The 18,668-nt window shown below is 49.6% G+C and overlaps 2 protein-coding genes and 1 long non-coding RNA gene across 4 annotated transcripts; 2 read left to right on the forward strand and 1 right to left on the reverse strand.

Moving 5' to 3' along the window:
• Nucleotides 1–2,039: 2,039 nt before the first annotated feature.
• On the forward strand, nucleotides 2,040–4,466 carry NR0B2 (nuclear receptor subfamily 0 group B member 2). The gene is made up of 3 exons (XM_047872180.1): nucleotides 2,040–2,673; nucleotides 3,474–3,743; nucleotides 4,426–4,466. The coding sequence occupies exons 1-3, from the start codon at nucleotides 2,133–2,135 to the stop codon at nucleotides 4,464–4,466; spliced, it is 852 nt and encodes a 283-aa protein (XP_047728136.1). The 5' UTR covers nucleotides 2,040–2,132.
• LOC125173261 (uncharacterized) lies at nucleotides 3,298–11,355 on the reverse strand. 2 transcript variants are annotated; one of them, XR_007154976.1, is made up of 3 exons: nucleotides 11,295–11,355; nucleotides 4,438–4,492; nucleotides 3,298–3,511 (listed from the first exon to the last, which is right to left on the reverse strand). It is a non-coding gene; the product is annotated as an uncharacterized LOC125173261 (long non-coding RNA). The 2 variants fall into 2 exon arrangements; XR_007154977.1 differs by lacking the exon at nucleotides 11,295–11,355 and adding an exon at nucleotides 8,378–8,466.
• Nucleotides 11,356–11,415: 60 nt separating this feature from the next.
• On the forward strand, nucleotides 11,416–18,525 carry GPATCH3 (G-patch domain containing 3). The gene is made up of 7 exons (XM_047872178.1): nucleotides 11,416–11,939; nucleotides 13,261–13,685; nucleotides 15,238–15,412; nucleotides 16,021–16,080; nucleotides 16,906–17,027; nucleotides 17,149–17,276; nucleotides 17,784–18,525. Exons 1-7 carry the CDS (start codon nucleotides 11,504–11,506, stop codon nucleotides 17,998–18,000), a joined length of 1,563 nt encoding a protein of 520 aa, XP_047728134.1. The 5' UTR covers nucleotides 11,416–11,503; the 3' UTR covers nucleotides 18,001–18,525.
• The last annotated feature ends 143 nt before the right edge of the window (nucleotides 18,526–18,668 follow it).

Here is an 18,668-nt window from a genome sequence, read left to right on the forward strand (position 1 = left end):
TTAGTTTTCTCATTTTATTAGAAAAAAAATTTTTTTTAATTTTGGGGGGCACTTGGGTGGCTCAGTCGGTTGAGTATCTGACTTTGGTCAGGTCCTGATCTCACAGTTCGTGAGTTCAAGCCCTGCATCAGGCTCACTGCTGTCAGTGCAGAGCCCTCTTTGGATCCTCTGACCAACCCTTCCCCCCGCTCCTCCCTCACTTACACTCTTTCTCCTAAAAAGAAATAAGCATTTAAAAAATAAAGATTTTTTTTTAATTTTTAAATAATCTCTACACCCAACATGGGGCTCAAACTTAAAACCCCAAGATCAAAAGTCACATGCTCTACCTACTGACTGAGTCAGCCAGGCCCCCCCATGTTTTCTCACTTTAAATATTCGCTTTCATACCTGATTTTCTATTCCTAAAGAGGACCTTCCAAATTGTAGAAGCTTCAGGGCCCATAAACTCAATATGCACTATTGGCCTTTCTTGTACCTTTTAAAGATGAGGAAACTGAGGCACAGCAATGTAAAGTGACTTGCCCAATGACGCTAAGTGATGGGGCAGGATTTGAACCGAGGGGTCTGACTCCAGTCTCCTTCGAGGGGATGCTGAAGAGGTTTCAGTTGTGGAAGGTTGTGGAAGGAACTTTACAAATGTAAGGATTAAGATTATTCACAATCGAATGAAAGATGTGCACCTGTTTGTCTGCTGGGGCTTGGTTCCTTAGGCAGAGGAAAGGGAGGAGCAAAGTCCTCCTACCGAATGCCAGAAACTGCTTAGAATTTCACATCTAGCACCTCACTGTGTTATTGTCCCAGATGAAGCTCCTGAGGCCCACAGAGATTAAGGGATCAGCCCAAGGTCACACAACTGGAAAATGACAGAGCCAGGAGCACGTGCCAGGGATGGTGATGGCTGCCCAACCGTGTGCTATAGCAGAAGGCTTGCCAAGCTGGGCTTGCCAAGGTCCATGAACACGACACAGCCGAGGACCTTCCCACCCTCTCCTCGACCCCATGCCCCACCGTCCTGAGACAGATGCCTGGGACAGAGTTGCCACGTGGCTGGCGGCAGAGCAGCGTTTCTGCCCGGATCGTAAGTCGGCAATATCTGTGGACCAGGTAGCCGCGAGGTGGAGACCCGGGTAGCCACCAGCTCTGGAAAGCTTAGGCTACACAGATCTGGCTGAACAACTGGGCCAGCGGATCCAGGGGAACAAGCGAGGACTTTGGAGTCAGACAGATCTGGGCTCTGTCTCTTCTTGGTGGTGTGACCTTGGGCAAGTCACTTCACCTCTTTGAGTTTCGAAAAGTAAGAATCTTGCCTCATAGGCAAGCTCTAATATTAGACTGGAAAGTTCTTGGCCCACAGGAGGTGCTCAGTAAGTAGCAGCCATATTTCAATATCGTTCCGGGAGGGCTTCTCAGCAGACACAGCCTTTCGGGAGCTTTAGGAATCCAGGCTGAGGAGAGAGAGTTCTTCAGGACCTTATTTCTGCAGGGTCCCCCCCCCCCCGCCAAGAACTGGAGTCAGAGGAGGGAGGCCTCCTAGTGTGCACAGTGGGCAAAGTCCTCCCAGCCCCCCAGGGTCCTGGCTCCCTTCCCTGCAGCCTGTTCCTTACCAACAACAGGAGCAAAGCCCCAAGGTTAGGCAAACAAGTCAGTGATAAGGCACTTCCAGGTTGGGCCTTGCATTCAAGGCTTGTCCAGCTCTGGGGTTGGCTTCCCAGCTTAGTGAGAGTCCTACAGGCACCAATAGGGAAACCTGCCATGACCACCTGCTGATGGTGCACCTGAGGCCTTGGTGCCCTGGTACAGCCTGGGTTAATGACCTTGTTTATCCACTTGAGTCATCCGATAAGGGGCAGTCGGGCCAGCGAGCAGGCAGTCCTGTACCCTGCATAGGCTGCTTCATTGACTAAAGTGATATCAGGGCCACGTGGAGCTCCCAAAGCCCCCTCCCCCACCACTTCCCCACCAATCCTGCAGGGTCAGTGCAGTGTTTCTTTTTTTTTCAATGAACATGACTTCTGGAGTCAAGGTTGTCAGGCTGTTCCCCCCTCCCTCCCACTGGGGTTATAAATAGCACCCACAGCGCAGAGCAGAGGGCAGGAGAGCTGGGAGGAAGGAGGAGCAGATCCCCAGCCATGAGTTCGAGCCAGCCAGGGACCTGCTCGTGTCGGGGTGCTGCAGGCCGCCCGGCCATTCTGTATGCACTTCTGAGCCCTAGCCTCAGGGCCAGGCCGTCTGTGCCCCCAGCCCGTAGTCATTGCCTGTGCAGGCAGCACCGGCCTGTCCGGCTGTGTGCTCCCCATCGCACCTGCCGGGAAGCCTTGGATGTTCTGGCCAGAACAGTGGTCTTCCTCAGGAACCTGCCGTCCTTCTGCCAGCTGCCCCCCCAGGATCAGCAGCGGCTGCTGCGGGGCTGCTGGGGCCCCCTCTTCCTGCTGGGGTTGGCCCAAGACACTGTGACTTTCGAGGTGGCCGAGGCACCAGTTCCCAGCATACTCAAGAAGATCTTGCTGGAGGAGCCCAGCAGCAGCTCAGGCAGCGGCCAGCTGCTAGATCGACCCCAGCCCTCGCTGGCTGCGGTACAGTGGCTTCAGTGCTGCCTGGAGTCCTTCTGGAGCCTGCAGCTGGGCCCCAAGGAATATGCCTACCTGAAAGAGACCATCCTCTTCAATCCTGGTGAGCTTCTAGACACTCCTGGGGCCCAGCCAGGGAAGGCGCCTGCTAAGGGCTTCACGTCCATTATCTCTTTGGGTCCTCATTATCACCAAAAAGCCACCTCACAAAAGAGGCTCAGAGAGGTTAAGTGATTTGCTGAAGGTCCACACAGCCAGGTAGGGGCAAAGCAGGGATGGGAACTTAGGTTTATTCATTCCCAAGACTAGCCCTGGCCACTCTATCAAAGAAAGTGTCCTGACCCTCAGGGAAGGTGGGAGTTGGGGGCGGGAAGATGGGCAGACACAGCTGTGCCTCCGTCACAGAAAATTCTGTGGGTTCAGGAGGACCCCATAGAGAAGAATGGAAATGTGAGATGAGAATTCCTCCCCAAAAAGCCCTAGTGGAATATCTAAATTATAGTAATTATGGTGATAGTAATGAATATTCATTTTATGCCTGCCATATGTCAGGCTCAATTATAAGGGTTTTGCATAGACTAGCTGATTTAAACTTCATAAAGTTTAGGAGATAGGTACTATTATCTCCATTTTACAGACGAGGAAACTGAGGCACAGAGATCAATTTATCCAAGGCCATGCCACTGATAAGTGACAGTGCGGGATTCAAACCCAGGCAGCCTGGCTCTTACCCATTACTCTGGGCTGTCCCACAAATGGACGGATAAATAAAATGATAAATAAATAAATGGGGGAGGTAGTAATGGGGCCTCAAAGGCCAACCCCGCAACCTCAGGGCTTGGGCCAGGATTGCTGCCTGGGAGTGGGGTACTCACCAGCCCTCTTCACCTTCTCTGCCCACAGGTGTGCCGGGCCTCCACGCCTCCTCCCACGTTGGACACCTGCAGCAAAAGGCTCATCATGCTCTGTGCAAGGCCCTGGAGACCTGGTGCCCAGCAGGCCAGGGCCGCTTGGCCCGTGTCCTCCTCACAGCCTCCACCCTCAAGTCCATTCCGCCCAGCCTGCTTGGGGACCTCTTCTTTCGCCCTATTGTTGGAGACACTGACATCGCTGGCCTCCTCGAGGACATGCTTTTGCTGAGCCAACCTGTTCCAGCCCAGGCAGAGATCAAGTGTAGGTTGGGCGGAGGCTGGCAGCGCTGACTTGGCCCAGCTGTTCCCGGGGGTGGCCTAATGCTCCCAGAGGGGGCAAGTCTGCATAGGCAGCGCTTCTGGAGTAAGTTGGTCCTCGCCCAACAAGATGGGCTTTGGGGCTCTGCACCCACCACACCTGTCCCCTTGGCCGTCCTTGGTTTGACATGGTGCTCCAGCTCTCCGGCCATCCCTTAGTGATTCCTAGAGCCTCTGGGCCAGGATTCCTGTCCCCTCCCGAGGTGGGGATGGAAGATTAGATGACCCGTTGGGCCAAGAGTCCTAATGACTTTGTACAGAACTTGTCTAAGTTATTGGTTTTTGTAATAAAAGGCATGACACCCTTGGAGCCTGACACTGTAATTTGTGCATGTGGAAGGGACTGTCCCACCTCCAGGGTCTACCCTGCCCCTATCAGAAGGAGTCCAAGAGAAAGAAACCGTAAGGAGTGCTGGAGCCACTCGGGGAACTAGGATATTAATTTTTTGGTGTGGAATGCTTATTTCATTTTGGGGGATGAGATTTATTTTGTACAGATCTGAATCCAGGGGATGGGATCAGTTCAGGACCCCCTCACTTCCTGGCGTTTATCTTTGGGGCTGGGGGTGTCTCTCCCTCTCCCCAAATCCGCTACTGACCCCTCCCTTGACCTCTGACCCCTACAGGCTCCCTCTCACCTCAACGAGCGTCAGATCACAGCCAGTGAGGAATATGAAGCAGTCCATTCCTAAACTAAAACAGACAAGGTCACTGGAATTCCTGCAGTTTGGGGTCGCTCACTTCCACCGCCCCTGCTGATGACAGAAGAGGATAGTCCACTGCTCTCCCAATGGGAGGGGCAAGGGCATCTAGGGTTGACCTGGTGCAGCTGCTTGGAGGCCAAGGCTGGCTGAGGTTTAGCTGCCACACCAGATGTTCAAGTCGGAGACACTTCCATGGCAGTTAGTTCACAGATACTGCCCTGAGCTCCCCCCTACCCCCGAGTTCCCTTCCGTGGCCCCGCTGTCCCAGCCCTTCTCCTGGAATCCATTCTCATTGGCCACAACTAGAGGGGCAATGGTTGGCATAGCCATGGACTTCAGGACCGCTCCATTCAGTGCATGGCTTGTGTCTGTTCTGATTGGTCAATGTCTGGCCCTCAGTGTTTGTTAAATATTTTGAATATCACCCAGGTTAGGGTAACTGACCTGCAGGCAGGAGGGAATGATAACAACACACATGCCTATAGGACCCCCTTTCAGGCCTCCCTCCTTCTTTAGCAATAAGGCCTGCCCCTACCAGTCCTACCCCCTTCACCACCAGTTTGGATTCTCTTCATGGGGCCAAGTTAATTATTGCTCAATGAGAGGTCATTCACTCAGGGACAACAGTTGAAGAGTTGTCATTCAGGCCTCTGCTGAAGGCCCCCAGGATACGGACCACAGGGAACTAACCATATACCCATTCTGGGCACCCAGTGCCACAGCAAGGGCACCCCATCCCTTACCCAATCACCTACTCACCACTCAGACACCCAGAGTGACAGAAACGCACAGCTCACACCCTACAACAAAGATACATACAACTCAGACCTACGGCTCTCTCTCTGTTTCTGTCTCTGTCTCTGTCTCTGTCTCTCTCTCTCTCTCTCTCTCTCTCTCACACACACACACACACACACACACACACACACACACACACAAAGACGTACAAGTCAGACACACCTACAGACCCATAAACCAGAACCACCATCCACTCACACACAGCATTGAAAAGCACAGCCAAGATGCACTCACTCAGTGACATACAGCAGACCCAAACACAGGACAATAGAGACATGCACCCAAGCCAGATGTTCACACATACATCCCTATGCCCAAGGGTGGGGCACACGCTATGGAGACACCCTCCACTGGGGAATGTTCTCCATGTTCTGTAGGTCACAGGAAAGAGAACAGTGGCCCTCAAAGTAAGCAGAACTGTGTCTGCACATCTTCATGGTCTACGCAGAGCCTGCTAATCCAGCCCCAAACTGCCTGGCATTTTGGGGCCTCAACTAACCAATCACCCCCTTTCCCCATGGTGACCCCCAACATCTACCCTCCTCTCAGACAGGCCATTTGCTCAACAGCTCCCCCAAGCCAGGACGTAATCAAATTCCCAAATAGAAGCATCCTTTAGAACCCAGAACAGGCCCTGCATTCCTTTGCCCCCTAACCTCCCACCAGAACTCCCCAACTCAGACCTTGGGCCGCCAGTCACCTCTCCCTGCCCTGCCCTTCCCAGCACTTTGACAGACACCGCCCATTTCACCTTGCAAATGCATGAGGCAACTCTTCTAAGAGCAGATGCCTTGTCTCCCCATAGGAGCCAAATTCAGAGGATTCCTGGATTTCAGGTCATTCTATCTTCTATGTTCCTTCAGCAACTGCCTCTGTTAGTTTACTGTTGCACCTCTCTGAACCTGCAGGCTGGATCTTTCTGCCCTTTCCTCCTCCAACCGTGAACAACCATTAGAAAGTGCTCCTCTCCACTACCCACCCCAGCCTTTTCCCTCAACTTATCTAATGTTTCCATTATCCGAATAGCTTCCCTCATTAGCCCTATCTTCCTCCTTCGCAAACTTCTTCCCTACCCCTCCACATGGTTATGGAGCTATACTTCTGTCTGTTTCTCATCTGTATCTCTTGTGTTGCTCCCTGTGCCCTGTCCAAACCTTCTGCAAGGAAGATAAAGACAAATCTAGCAAGACTAAAGAGAGAATTATAATACAATGTAATATGAGCAAGAATGCTTTCTCCATGAGACAGCAGGCCTTCCAAAGGTGGGGGACAGTGTTCCATTATCAGCAGCTTACAAGTGGGAATTGTGTCTCATAACCAGAGAGGGAAGAGGACGAAACAGGCTCAGACAGGGTATGCAACTTACTCAATGACTGATCACTATCTGTGCTGAGATTTGAACTCAGGCCTGTGTGACTGTGGAGGCCAGGCCCTTGCCACCAGCATAGGCTGGCATGAGTCATGGCCAGGAGCAGGCTGTCTGGAGCCAGCTCAGCCACTGTTTACTGACCATCAGCCATGATCCCTGTGCTCAGGCCCAGCCAGGGATGACTCACTAGGAATCAGGAGAGTGGCTGTGGCTCTGGGTCAGCGTTGGGTGCCATTTTATTATCACCATTATCTCTACCTTTATTAGCCTAATCACTGACTGCTTATTAAGCAGTCAGGCACTGAGCTGATGTGTGCTGTGTCATGTGCCAATACACCCTGACTCTCGGTGTCATAGAACCTATGATACCAGCAAAAAGCCAACACCCACTGTCCATCCATCCATTCATGCCATCATTCAACATCTCTCTTGATGATCACTTGTACTAGACCTTGTGCTAGATGCCAAGGGGCACAAAATACACAAGATACAGTCCCTGCATTCACTGAACATCCTGTCGTTGGCAGAGAGAGACACATAAGTAATTGTAACACAGAGTGATCTGAAATGTGATAGAGGTATGTTCAATGGGCAGCAGGAGCTCAGAAGAGGGAGTGATTAAATCTGCCTGGCGGTGGAATAATGCTTCAGTCAAGTGGTCACTGCTCTGAGCTAAAGAGAATGAATAGGGGTTTGCCAGGTAACCAAGGGATGGACATTCCAGATAGAGGGAATGACAGGTGCAAAATCACAGAGGTGACAGAGAGCAAGGGGTTCAGGTAACTGCAGATGGTCTGGGAGCAACTTGGGCCCAGGGCAGCAAGAGATGGGCCTAGAAAGGTGGACAGGGACCATGTCACAGAACAAGGCAGCAGAGAAAGGCAATCCCAGTGAAACCGATGGAGGCAACAAGGCTAAGATCTCAGGGGAATCAGGTTTAACAGAGGGGATCATTCATTCATTCCTGGCAGGTCATTCTAGGTGACTACTAAATAATAACCAGCTAACATTTATTGAGAGCGATGCTCTCAACATATTACATGGGTTCCATTGCTCAATTCTCACAATAACTGTGAGGGAATTATCATCATTGTCTCTATTTTACAAATGAAGAAACTGAGGCACAGAGAGGTTAAGCGACTTGCTCAATGTTACACAGTTAATAAGTACAGTCAGGATTAAAACTCAAACGGTCTGAACTTTGGCCCTACGCTCTTAGTCACCAGGCTGTCTTGTGTCTTTAAAGGCCAGGGATTATCTGGGGCACCCGGCTGGCTCAGTCGGTGGAACATGCAACTCTGGATCTTGGAGTTGTGAGTTTGAGCCCCACGCTGGGTGTAGAGATTACTGAAAATAAAATCTTTTCTTTTTTTTTTAAAAAAGGCTAGGGATGATCAACTGGAGAATGAATGACAGTACCTAACACCCCTTCCCTTCCCCACCACACTACAAGGTGGAACAAGAGGGGAAATGTAGCCTCGGTTACCCTTGGGTTTAAGTTTTTGATGAGAAGTCTGGCCTGTGTGTTCCCCCAGGGAAGTGGCCCCCCTTTCCCTGGAGACAGTCCCCAGCCACACCCAATGGCACATTCCCATGTTAGTGCCAGGAATATTCTTTGAATCAGCGGGGATTTACTGAGTCTACTACAGACTGAGTTCTGGAAATTTAGGCCCACAGTGGCAATGGTGTGGAACCATAAGTGCATACCTTCTTGGGTCAGCTAACAGCGCTTCCCGAGCTCACGTCTTGCTTGCTGTAACGCATTTACTTTTCTATTTTCAGATTTTTCAAAATATGGTTTTAATTCAACCTTTTCTGTATAATATACAGAAAAACACACAAATCACGCATGTACAGTTTGATGAGTTATCACAAAATGAGCCCCTCCCTGGAAGCACTGCCCAGCTCAAGAAATAGAGCTTTAGCAACACCCCAGAAACCATCCTCTTCACCACGCTTCCCCTCCCCACTAAATGGCATCACTATCCCTGGTTTCCAGCATCATAAGTGAGACTGTTTGCCTTAAACTTTGTATAAATGGAACCGTACAGCATATACTCTTTTGTTTGTCTTTCACTTCCATTATGTCTGAGAGTCATTCTGACCCATTCATATTCATTGCCGTAAAGTATCCCATTACTACGCTACAATTCACTTATCCAAGATACTGCTGATGACCCTTTTGGTTCATCAAATAATATTTCTTTTTTTTTTTTTAATGTTTATTTTTGAGGCAGAGAGAGACAGTGTGTGAGTGGGGGAGGAGCAGAGAGAGAGAAGGAGACACAGAATCCAAAGCAGGCTCCAGGCTCTGAGCTGTCAGCACAGGGCCCGACGTGGGGCTCGAGCCCACAAACCGTGAGATCATGACCTGAGCCGAAGTCAGACGCCTAACTGACTGAGCCACCCAGGTGCCCCTCAAATAATATTTCTGAGACTATTCCTGCACACACCTTTTGGTGCACAGATGTTTGCAGATCTGATGTTATATAGCAAGAAGTGTCATTACCAAGTCACAGAATGTGTGCTCAACTTAAGTAGATCTTGTCAAGTTTTCCAAAATGGGTGTACCAATTTACACTTCCATCAGCAGATTTTAAAATCCAGGTATGTAAAATGATCCTATCCACAATTACCCAGACTCCCATTAGAACTTTTTTTCCCTCAAACAGGTGTCTATTCGTGATCAACACAAAGTAAACATTTGCTTTATTGTTTTTTGAAATGAATTGTTTTCCCTTTTAAGATGTTTTACTAAAATTGAGTAAAACAAAATAGCATTTACAAAACATATGTTAAGTATAGGGGCGCCTGGGTGGCTCAGTTGGTTAAGCATTCGACTTCAGCTCATGTCATGATCTCATGGTTTGTGGGTTTGAGCCCCATGTCGGGCTCTGTGTTGACAGGTCAGAGCCTGGAGCCTGCTTCGGATTCTCTGTCTCCCTCTCTCTCTCTGCCCCTCCACCGTTCTCTCTCTCTCTCTCTCTGTCTCTCAAATAAAAAAATTTTTAAATATATGTTAAGTGTAAAGGATAACAGTACAATGAACCCTCATCATGTTCCATAAATTTTGAAGTCACCTCCCTCCTAAAGGTAATGATTACCCTGCATTTGGGGTTAATCATTTCCTTACTTTTCTTTCTTATTTTAAGTCATATTTATTTATGTATCACTAAAAAGTAGTTTTTAGTTTGTATTTTTCAACTTTATATAAAGAATTCTATTTCCTACTTGCTCATTTTCCCTCATCATCATATACCTGCTGAAAAGTACTAAATGCCGGGGGCGCCTGGGTGGCTCAGTCAGTCAGGCATCTAACTTCTGACATCGGCTCAGGTCATGATCTCACAGTTCATGGGTTTGGCCTGTGCACTGGCAGTGCGGAGCCTGCTTGGGATTCTCTGCCCCTCCCCCGCTCATGCACTCTGTCAAAATAAATAACTTTTAAAAAATCGTACTAAATGCCAACTTTTTGCTCTTACAATCACCGCATCTATGAATACTCATATATATTGTCATATAAAATACAAATCTGGACTCAGTAAGAAGAGACTTCTTTTTAAATGATTGTTGCAAGCGAAGAAAGGAACTATTGCAATGGAGAAGAAACTTATTGCCATGGGACCATAAGATCTACGCATGCCTTCAAGGTTGAGACAAGAGGGGTGGATCATTCATAGGGAGGAGTAAACAGGGCTAGAAAGAACTGGGTCTGAGGAAGTGGGGTGATCAGGAGTGGCAGGATGAGACAGTAGATCAGAAAATGTTTTACCCTGAACCCAGCCTATTCTCAGGAGGGGTTGTGCGCTGGCTCACCACTTGGTGGGTGGGTGGGGGAGGCAAAGTTCAGGGACTTGGGGGAAGGAGAGGAGCTTAACCAAAGTTTGGTTAACAAGCATTTGGTTCTGATTGATCAGTGGGAACAAGCAGTTCATCTAAGCGTTTACGAGGCAAAGACTGGAATTTGGAGTCTGTGGCTAGCCTTGACATACATACCTATACAAGGGAGCACCCGTGAGTTTTATCTAAGTCATATAAGGAGGCGTGTTTCTTTGCAGTAAGCTGTGTTCTAGAACACAAAGGGGTGGGATCGGGTTTCTTAACCTTCACTGTTTTCCAGGATCACAGGGCTGGGTGAAGCTCAACATTGTCAATACAGGGACATATGCAAAAATTTAAGTATATACAGAGAAGTGGAATATGGGTAGCTTCACTTCCTTCTATGGGGTTACGTCGTATTGTTTTCCAAAGTGGTTGTACTAGTTTCCACTCCACAGCAGTGCATGGGAGATCCAGTTACTCTGCACTATCACCAGTACCTAGGATTTAAAAAATTTTGCCAATCTGGTGGATGTTAAGTACGTCTCACTAGATTTCCTTGATTATTAATGCGATTGATGCTCTTTCATTGTTAATTGGATGTTTAGTCCACTTCTCAGTTGGATTATCTCTTTCTTAGAGATGTGTGGGAGTGCCTGAATACGCTTTGGAAGAAGTGGCTGAACCACTAAAATGTCTCTAAACTGAGAAAACTGAGATTAGGTGTGGGAAATCCCCAACAACTAAAAATCTTAAAAAGTGCCCCTCCCTCAGGCTTCTAATTTTATCATCATCAGAGTCTTACGAAAGCGATCTGTAAACACATTTCCCAAGTGATGTTTTCATCATCGCCGGCTGCTCTCTGCGGGAAACGGCCCCAAATCCCGCGCCTTCTAGCTCCTCAACCACCATCCGACGGACTAATCACCAGTTACACATCAGTGCACCACGAAGGCCTTGGTGCCGCGATATTCTCGCGAGAGTTGGAAACAGCCGATCATGTGACAACGCAAGATGGCGGTGCCCAGCGAGGCGGAGGAGGAGGCCACAGTCTACTTAATAGTGAGCGGCATTCCCTCGGGTTTGCGCTCTGCCCATCTCCGGAACTACTTTAGCCAGTTCCGAGAACAGCGTGGCTGTGGTTTCCTGTGTTTCCACTACCGGCATCGGCCTGAGCGGGCTCCTTCCCAGGCTTCTCCCGACACTGCCCCAACTCCTATCGGCCAGGTTCTCGCCCAGACTTCAGTCACCGATGCTCGCACTCTTTCCCCTCCGGACTCTGCTCCCGCCCAGACCCGCACCTGCTGCTGCGTCATCTCGGTACGGGGGACAGCTCAGGCCCAGCAGCTTCTTCGCATGTACTCCGGCCGCCGGTGGCTGGATACTCAGGGGACTTGGTTGCCGGGTCGTTGTTACATCCGCAGACTTCGGCTACCTACTGAGGCATCAGGTACGGATGGGGAAGATAATAGACTAAGCCTACCGGCCCTGGAACAGAGACACCTTTCATGAGGGGATAAGTCAGGTCTCTGATTATCAGGCTCTTTAAGAGTTTAGGTCACTGCCGGACAGAGCTTCAGGCTCAACGCCATGTTAAGTTTAGGGGTGGAGGTCGTGGGGGGAGGGTACGGAAAGAGGCCTATTGGGATGATCCTTCTTTTTCCAGTTTATTACATTTCTTCTGAGACCTTTTTTTTTTTTCCTCTTTGAGAGGTCGATATTGCACTGACACAGAAGGAAAAAAGGGAAACGAGGCTTCTTATTCACTTATTGTCTTTATTACATTTTTTTGTTGCTTCCTACCCAGCCCTCTCTTGGCAAGATGCAAATGAAAAGACAATCTCTTTTCTCTGGACAGCTCTGGAAGTCACTTTGATGGGTGGCAGGGAACAGCGCAGAGTTCTCGAATTCATTTATTCGACACATCTAGCTTTTGTGCTCACCCAGTGTGATTCTCGCTGCTGTGCAGAAAACAGACATAGTCTGTGCTCAGGATTCAGAGAGGAAAACAGATCTGTAAAAAAGTAACTGTCACAGAGATGGCATTCTAATTGTTAACATTTGCTGAGCACTTCCTGTGTGCTTACTAGGCATTGTTCTAAGCCTTTCATTTTCTTATTGACTCCTCACAACAATCCTATAAGGTAGGAGCTATTGTTACCCATTTTATAGGTAAGGATACTGAGGGATACAGAAGGTGTGTTACGTGCCCAAGGTTACAGAGCTAGGAAGTGGCAGGGTCACAGTACAAACCCAGGCATATTGACCCAGAGCCTATGCTCTGTATCAGCAAGTGTGAGATGACAGAGGAGGGAGAAACTGATCTCCTAGAGGGATCAGGAAATGTGGCTTTTCATCTGGATCTGAAAGATACACAGGAGTTTGTGGGAAGGAACGGTGTTCAAAGTAAATGGCACTTGCAGAGACACAGACAGAGATGTGAAAGTCCATGGAACTTTCAGGGCATGTTAAATTGTTTGGTATGGTTGAAGCACATGGTTTGAGGATGCACAGGGAGTGGGGGTTGGTGGCAGTTGAGAATCAAAAAGTCGACAGGAACCAGATCTAAAAGAAACTTGTGTGCTCAGCCAAGGTGATGAGAAATGGCATGAAATTGTTAGGTGGTTCTGGTCAGGAAATGGAGGAAGTTACTCTGGAAAAGTATGAAAGGGAGAAACAGCATTAGGCTAAAAGATCTGAGCCAATTTCTGGCTCAAGTGTTGCTGGAGGCTTCGAGGTTTCAAGAGCCATTCTTTCTTCTGCTTTCCAAGGTTTCGGCTCCTTTCCTTTCAAAACCCGCAAGGAGCTGCAGAGTCGGAAAGCTCAGAGTGAAGCCTTTACTCTGGCTGACCTGAGGCAACTGCCAGAGCTGAACCCACCAGTGCTGATGCCCAATGGAAATGTGGGGACTCCTCTGCGGGTCTTTTTGGAATTGATCCGGGCCTGCCGCCTACCCCCTCGGATCATCACCCAGCTGCAGCTCCAGTTTCCCAAGACAGGTTCTTCCCGGCGCTATGGCAACGTACCCTTCAAGTATGAGGACTCAGAGACTGTGGAGCAGGAAGACCTTGTGTATACCGCCGAAGGCGAGGAAATACCCCAAGGAAGCTGCCTTGCGGACATACCAGCCAGCTCCTATGGAGAGCCGGAGGAGGAAGGGGAAAAGGAGGAGGAAGAAGAGTCACACTCAGATGATGTGAGTAGAGCGAGCTACCCTTTCTTTGCTGGCAGCTTAGAGAGGCTCGGCCATCAAGATACTACCACTCTTCAATTGTGTATTACAATAGTTCTAAACCTGGCGGGGGGCGGGGGGCGGTTCTCAGGAGAATTCCAAAGAGTTAGAACTCCCTGCAATTAAATATAAAACTATAAAACTGCATTTGCATGTGCAAATATGCATTTCTTTGAGGAGAGAGGCCAGAGCTTATCGGAAGATTCTCAAAGGGACCTTCTTTGCATTCTCTAGAAGGAATGTAAGGAGGTCCTCTTCATAATTGAAAATGTACCCACCAAGAAGTAAAATCATCTAAGGAATTAGAGGCAGATGTGGGATGTGAACTTGGTCCCCTTTGCTGCTTGTCTAACCTCGGTGTGCTTTTATTACGTGGCTGAGAAATCACATCTATTTTCTGACCTTGAGTCTGTAGCTTGAATACCAGCTTCCACTCTCATTTTTTATCATGTGCGATAGACATTTCTTCTACCTCTTTCTCCAGATTTGGGTGTTCATCCATAAAATTAGGAAAGGTGTGCTTTGGGGGGAAACTTTGTGCGTGTGCATACTCTGGGTGAAACAATAATTCATCTGTGTCTTCCAACCGCCAGCCCAGAGCTGCTAACATCTGTACCACATCCTTAGTGTAGTACTCTCTGGACTTTTCCCAGCACCTGCTCTGCAGCAGTGATTCCTGAGGCTTCTTGGAGTTTAACTAGGACAGGCGCCCCCAAGATTTCAAGCCAAGAGTCATCCTATCATTCTGCAAGTCTAGGCAAGCAGTTGTACACATAGGCTAGCGCAGGATTCCAGAGACATTCCAAGATCCATTTCCTGCCCTGGAAGAGCCTTAATACTGCCTGAAAAGAAAAAAGCAGCAGCATCTGGAAAGGCTGTATGGTGTAGCCACGTGGGTTTGGATGCTGGCTCTGCCACTCTCCATGTACTATCTTGGGCAAATCACCTTACTCCTCTGGACCCAGGTTTCCTCATCAGTAGAATGGGAATGATGGTACTCAACCTCACAGGGCTGTTGGGGTGATTAAAGGAGCTAAGTTATGAGAAGGGCCTGACGCACAGTAGACAATAGGTATTATTTATTGTCCCTTTTTTCTTTACGACATAACGTATAGAGGCCTAAACAGCGTGTACCGATTACCTCCAAACTGAGGAGTTTGGAGACGAGCGAGAGTGCTGTGGCCTCAGTGTGGGGGCTTCACGTGGGCTGTAGAACTTGAGGGATGAGGATTCACCAGGTGAAGAAAAAGTGGTGGGAGAGGAGGGCAGATAGTCCCAGCAGGGGGAACGGCATGGCCAGAACCACGGGGATAAGAGTGAGTTGGGCTTGGGGGAAGGCACCAAGTGTTGTGACACGGATGGAGAGATGTGTTGGGCAAGGCTCCAAGGACCAAATGTGTGCTGCTTCTAAGAGAAATTTGGAGGAATGGAGCCTGCTGTGCTCTGAGCTGTCCTCCTTGTGGGCATGAGGTCAGGATGCTGAACAGACAGATCACCTCTGTCTACCTTCTCCAAGGACGATGACCGCGGTGAGGAGTGGGAGCGTCATGAGGCACTGCATGAAGATGTGACCAGGCAGGAACGTACCACTGAGCGGCTCTTTGAGGAGGAAATCGAGCTCAAGTGGGAGAAGGGCGGCTCCGGCCTGGTATTCTACACTGATGCCCAGTTCTGGCAGGAGGAGGAAGGAGGTAATGCTGGCAACCAGGCAAGGGCAGGAGTGATCCCTGCTGCATCCACTCAGGGCTCTCCATTCCACACGGGGATTCTCTGGCAAGGAGGCCAAATATGGGGCTAGAGAAGAGACTTGCCTTGATTGTGTGTGAGAGGCCAGTCATCCTTTTCGGGGGTGGCGGATTAGTGGAATGAGGAAAAAATGCCCTCCGCCCCTGCAAATTCTGAATGCCCCCCAGCGGAGATATTTTACAATATAATCAAAAGCCCCAAGTTCTAAGGGCACCTGAGTGGCTCAGTCGGTTGAGCATCTGATTCTTGATTTCAGCTCAGGTCGTGATCTCATATTTCGTGGGATCGAGCCCTGTGTCAGTGTGGCGCCTGCTTGGGATATATTCTCTCTCTCTCTCTCTCTCTCTCTTTCTCTCTCTCTTTCTCTCTCTGTCTCCCCCTCTCCCCCCACCTCTCTGCCCCACTCGTGTGCACTCACTCTTGCTCTCTCTCAAAATAAATAAACATTTAAAAAAAGAGCCCCAAGTTCTAGAACATATGTCTAAGTCTAGATTTAACTCTCAACAGAACTGCGAATCCTTAGTTTACTCTCTTTGATGCTTTTTATTTGCAGACTTTGATGAACAGACAGCCGATGACTGGGATGTGGACATGAGTGTATACTACGACAGAGGTACTGGGCCAGGGATTACAGTATGGGGAGGTGGAACTGGTGCCCTGACCTTGCAAGGACACTCTACTAGGGCTTGCTTAGCAGAGGCCGAGACAGGACCAGTTCCCCTGGGGTAGCCCACTGAGAGCGTTCCCCTCTTAAATCATCTCTAGTTGTGTGCATTAAATGCTGGTTGTGGGCAGAGCCCTTTTCCTTTGTAGAGGAAGGACATGTGGGGTCAGCCCTCAGGAGGCTCTGGTTCTGATGGGCAGACCCTGGTAGAATGGGAGGTTGAGGTGTTCAGGCTCTGGTTGAGAATTTAGATTCTGGAGGGGTGCCTGGGTGGCTCAGTTGGTTAAGTGTCCGACTTTCGCTCAGGTTGTGATCTTGTGGTTTGTGAGTTCCAAGCCCCACATGGGGCTCTCTGCTGTCAGTGTGGAGCCCTCTTTGGATTCTTTGTCTCCCTCTCTCTGCCCCTCCCCACTCGCTCTCTCAATCTCTCTCTCAAAAATAAACAACAACAAAGATTTTTTAAAAAGGAGAATTTAGATTCAGGAGTCAAAAATGACCTGGGAGACGTTGGGGTAGGAGGAGAAGACCTGAGTTCGAATTCTGTTTCTCATCTCATGGCTCGGTGACTTTTCTGTACCAGTTTCCTCATCTGTAAGATAGGAAAGCCAGGGTTCCTACTTTTGGTGAGCCTCCAGTCTAATGAGAGAGATCATAGTAAAGTAATAAAACACCATAAAGATGAATATGCAAATCTTGTGAGGAGATCCTAGAAACCTGATTTTCCCCCTTTCTGCTGAGAGAGACCCTTCTACAAACTGAGCTCTGCTTCCTCAGATGGTGGAGACAAGGATGCCCGAGACTCTGTCCAAATGCGTCTGGAACGGAGACTCCGTGATGGCCAGGAGGATGGCTCTGTGATCAAGTGCCAAGTGGGCACCTTTGAGCGCCACACCAAGGTAAGCACTGTGTCTAGCCCATCGACCCCTCTCTTTTCCTTCTCTACCTCCATTCTTTCTGCCACCCCCACCCCCCTGCCCCGCAGCCCCATCTGTTGAGTCTTTGCCCTTCCCTCTACAGGGCATTGGACGGAAGGTGATGGAGCAGCAGGGCTGGGCTGAGGGCAAGGGTCTGGGAAGCCGGTGTTCAGGGGTGCCTGAGGCCCTGGATAGTGATGGCCAGCACCCTAGATGCAAGCGTGGATTGGGGTGAGTATGGCCGAGAGACTTTCCTGGGGGCCCAAGCTAGGCTTTCATCTGTACCCTGGTTTCCCCCCTTCTGTCTGGTTTTGGAAGGGTATTGGAGACTCCTAGGGTTGAGCTTCAAAGCAGAATTAGAAGGAAAAGGTAGGTCTGGCACTGTTAATTTTTTAGACCAAGCTCTAAGGCTTGATAGGATCACTGATCTCCTGTGGAAGTCATACCCCCTGGTCTGAGGAGTTTGGACTTGATTGCTGTTAGGGAGTGCCTGTAAGTCACAGAATGGTGACCGTTTGTTCTAAACTCTATGTATTATTTAAAATGAAGGCAACATGTGAGACCTCTGGTTGCTGGCACTGTCGATGGAGAGATAAGAGGATTGAAGAGCAAAGATCCAAATTTAAAGGCTCGATCTTTGGGACAAACCAGACGTGTAGTAGCTACTTCTCTGTCTTTTCCCAACCCTTTATTGGAGTTTGAGAGCAGGCCTCTCAGTTTGAGCCCTTTTTAATGCAGGTACCACGGAGAGAAGCTACAGCCATTTGGGCAACTGAAGAGACCCCGTGGAACTGGCTTGGGGCTCATCTCCACCATCTATGATGAGCCCTTACCCCAAGACCAAGGGGAGTCGCTGCTCCGACGCCAGCCACCCACCAGCATGAAGTTTCGGGCAGACGTGGCATTTGTGAGGAGTTCCAGCTGTGCCTTGGACAACCCCTCAGAGCATGAGTGACAGCTTCAGGCCTTCCTTAGTGTCACTCATAACTGCACCAGTGGCAGCCCTCTGCCTTGGCCTTATGTCCCACCACAACCGAAAGAACTCTGGGACCAGTAATCTGCGCAGCTTGTTCACAGTGTTCTGTTCTGAACTTGCCTTCTGGCGCTCTACCTCAAGGACATTTTTACCAAAAGCCCCCTGTCCTCTTTTAATATTAGGGCTGAATGACCTCAGTGGTCTCCTAACCCCAGTCCCTGTTTGGGCTTGCCCATGTTGCCTCCTCCAGTACCTTGAACAGTTGGATTGACTGAAGTTGTCAGCACAACCTTCGCTGAGCGGGGGGTTCACTGTAAAGGTCAGAAAGAGGGGGAAACGGGCCTGGAAGAGGAGAAGGACCCGCGGTGCTTGGGAAGGGACGATCTCGGGGCGGGCCCTCCATCGCCTCCACCCGTGACTGGCTGGGAGCGGACAACGGAAAGGTCGCGGGAAGGTGGCCCGGGTCTGTGACCTAACGGGAGAATAAAGAAGTTTACTACCGGATTTCTCTTTATCTTCCAATTTGGGCGGGGGGAAGGTCGGGAAAATCTGGGCTAGAGTTCCCCCCACCACCCCAAACCCGCTAGCGGAGACCAAACCCGGAGGGGAAACGCTCCGCGTCGCCACGCCTCTAGGCGTCAAGCCGC

This window comes from Prionailurus viverrinus, chromosome C1 (assembly GCF_022837055.1).
Source record: "Prionailurus viverrinus isolate Anna chromosome C1, UM_Priviv_1.0, whole genome shotgun sequence".
Lineage (NCBI taxonomy): Eukaryota > Metazoa > Chordata > Mammalia > Carnivora > Felidae > Prionailurus > Prionailurus viverrinus.

Bases quoted from the DNA above. Each gene is read 5' to 3' on its own strand.
- NR0B2 (XM_047872180.1), top strand. From the start codon at position 2,133: ATGAGTTCGAGCCAGCCAGGGACCTGCTCGTGTCGGGGTGCTGCAGGC. The intron at 2,674-3,473 runs GTGAGCTTCTAG...CTCTGCCCACAG, and splicing joins GACCATCCTCTTCAATCCTG to GTGTGCCGGGCCTCCACGCC. The intron at 3,744-4,425 runs GTAGGTTGGGCG...TGACCCCTACAG, and splicing joins AGCCCAGGCAGAGATCAAGT to GCTCCCTCTCACCTCAACGA.
- GPATCH3 (XM_047872178.1), top strand. From the start codon at position 11,504: ATGGCGGTGCCCAGCGAGGCGGAGGAGGAGGCCACAGTCTACTTAATA. The intron at 11,940-13,260 runs GTACGGATGGGG...CTGCTTTCCAAG, and splicing joins GCTACCTACTGAGGCATCAG to GTTTCGGCTCCTTTCCTTTC. The intron at 13,686-15,237 runs GTGAGTAGAGCG...ACCTTCTCCAAG, and splicing joins AAGAGTCACACTCAGATGAT to GACGATGACCGCGGTGAGGA.